The 2,589-nt window shown below is 42.6% G+C and overlaps 1 protein-coding gene across 1 annotated transcript; it reads right to left on the reverse strand.

Annotated features, from left to right (window-relative positions):
• Nucleotides 1-279: 279 nt before the first annotated feature.
• LOC134650399 (uncharacterized) lies at nt 280-2,049 on the reverse strand. Its single transcript, XM_063505355.1, has 2 exons — nt 1,896-2,049; nt 280-1,407 (listed from the first exon to the last, which is right to left on the reverse strand). The coding sequence occupies exons 1-2, from the start codon at nt 2,047-2,049 to the stop codon at nt 479-481; spliced, it is 1,083 nt and encodes a 360-aa protein (XP_063361425.1). The 3' UTR covers nt 280-478.
• Nucleotides 2,050-2,589: the final 540 nt, after the last annotated feature.

Genomic DNA, 2,589 nt, shown 5'->3' on the forward strand with positions numbered 1-2,589 from the left:
AAAAAACGTAGATATTTTTGGTGAGAATCATGAATTGGTACTAATAAATAAGCTTCCTTCAGATCAATTGTAGCCATAAAACATCCCTTTGAAATTAGTCTAGTTGCAGTTCGAATGTCTTCCATCTTAAAGTGATCTGTATTTACGAATCTGTTTAACTTTTTGAGATTTAGTATAAAGCGCATACTGCCATCACTTTTCGGTACTAGGAAGACATCCGAAACAAATTGGCCAGTAGAAGGAAAACATTTTTTGATTGCCCCAATCTCAATAAAATGTGCTAACTCCTGTTTAATTGCAATTAGCTCATTTTTGGAAAAAAGTCTTTTTGGATAATCGCTTAGAGCTTGTTTTGGTTCAGTGATAAATGGGATCTTATATCCTGAAACAGCACGTAAAATAAAATTATCATTCGTAAGCAAACGCCATTCCGGTAAATAATGTCGCAAACGACCTGCGTGTACCTGAGACTGTAAGTCTAATTGCGGTCCCGATCCCGATAGGTTGAACGATGCGTCTGCGGCGGGTGACGTCGAGCGCGCGGTGGCGGCGGCGGCGGAGGCGGCGGGGGGTAACGTCGACCGGGCGCTCGCGTCGGTAGTTCGCGCCGCCGATTCACGAGCTGGTGCGGAGGGTAGGTCGTCGGCGGCCCACCGACACGACGCGGGTAGTATTGCCTGGCTCGTTGTTGCCGCGGTCGATAAGGCGGTGGGCCTGTCGAGTTTAACCCTGCGTTTGCAGATGTCGATGCTTGTATAAATTGACTTGTCTTCTTTATGCCCTTTGAGGTGTTTACTAAGTCGCCCAATTTGTCACCGAACAAAAAACTATCTCTTTTCCTGTCCTTAAAGGATTCAATGAGAGATTTATCAACCAGAGGTATAATGACTGATCGACGGGTGTCGGTTTCCGCATAATGAGAATCGGCGATTAGTTTGCCGGCATCATTCAAAGTAGATATCACCTCGGCAATGTCAGGGTTCTTCTTTAATAAATATGTCAGGGCCTTCCCGACAGCCGCAAGAGCTCTCCCAAGCTGATCCTGCTTACCATATAATCGCTTGTCCCGAAGGCGGCAAGTCTCCACCAGCATTGCTGCTACCTCCGGGTTCAGTGTAGGAGCTTTGGCCAGAGGAACATTGCTGGGAAACAAATATTTTTTCAATAACTCCTCCCGCGTTTCCTTTTTTAAGCCGTTTATCAAAATCTGTTGGAAACGACTGGCGATGTCAGGTTGCAGGTCCACTCCAAATTCACCTTGCTCGGTTTCCGTTTCGCCAAGAGCTTTTATTAAATCTGGGTCAAAATTATCCGCGACCTCTTTATTGGCGGGAGAAACAACAGGATTGGTTTCTTCTAAAACCTCAGCATCCACATTCGTAGGACTGAGATGTTCTGTAACAATTTACGAACATAACGTAAAAATAAAAATGTAACAATTATAAAGGCCAAATGCTCGGGCGCGATGATCTCACGCGCATTAAACGGGTTACCAAATATTGCAAAAAAGAGGGTAGCCTGCAGTTGCGGTACCTATATTGCTCTCGGCAAATACCAAGCGTTATTTTTCCAAATTAACAGTAAGAAAGGCAGAAAGCCTGTTCCAATATTCTTTTGAGATAGGTACATAACCCGAAGAATACAACGGGTTTAAAAATATGTATAGGACAAACATTTTTCTACCGAAGAATTCAACGGTAATAAGTCGAATACTGCAAAAGTGGCCCGTGGAATGCAACTGAATAATCATTCGCATAGATGCGTACTGTGTAGGCAATTTTTAGCCCGAAGAATACAACGGGATTTATAAATATTTAAAAATATCATTTCTTTTACCGAAGAATTCAACGGTAAAAGCAATAAAACACGGCGAGCTGAGGGGCCATAATATTAACCTTCGGGTGGCACATCTTCATCTTCACTACTGGAGCTGGAGTATATAATACGCCGACGTTTCGGTCTTCGATCCTCTTGAAACATCCGTTCGTAATCCTCCATTAGCCGGGCCCATTGTTCTTCACCGGTTTCTTCATGACGACGTCGTGACATTTTTACTTATTAAACGTAGGTAGGTTTATTTCACTTGTGCAGTCGGTGCGCACGCACAGACAAGAATGAAGCTGCTCCCGGGTGTGGCGAGTGGGGAGCATTCAATGGGAGAAAGAGACAACAATCTTGTTTTCTCTTTCTACTCTAAATACTTGTGCGTTAGGTTGCTGCATAGCTAGACAACTACCATGTAAAGGATAAATCTCGGAGGCGAAGACAAGATAATTCTTATTTAGTCGTAATGCATGTTAAGTATAAGATGTAATGTTTTGAAAAGATGTGTCCCGCCGAGTTTGTTGCCGGTCCCATAATGGGATAACCTCCTCCGATTGAGGGGGGATTTAAATCTTGTAACTTTATTTGACGTTCATAAGCGCATTGTAATATGCCTACTTGAATAAACTATCTTTATCTTTAAAGTAATGGGCACAAACTACCTATAGCTAAACAGGTCAAACATTTTTAAGGTACTTACTGATGTATCTTCAAATTTCCACGTGGAAAAATTCCGGAAACTTCATATTTTCCATTTTAAAATGA

This window comes from Cydia amplana, chromosome 8 (genome assembly GCF_948474715.1).
Source record: "Cydia amplana chromosome 8, ilCydAmpl1.1, whole genome shotgun sequence".
Classification (NCBI taxonomy): domain Eukaryota; kingdom Metazoa; phylum Arthropoda; class Insecta; order Lepidoptera; family Tortricidae; genus Cydia; species Cydia amplana.

Bases quoted from the DNA above. Each gene is read 5' to 3' on its own strand.
- LOC134650399 (XM_063505355.1), bottom strand. From the start codon at position 2,049: ATGTCACGACGTCGTCATGAAGAAACCGGTGAAGAACAATGGGCCCGG. The intron at 1,408-1,895 runs GTTAATATTATG...CGTTATGTTCGT, and splicing joins TGAAGATGTGCCACCCGAAG to AAATTGTTACAGAACATCTC.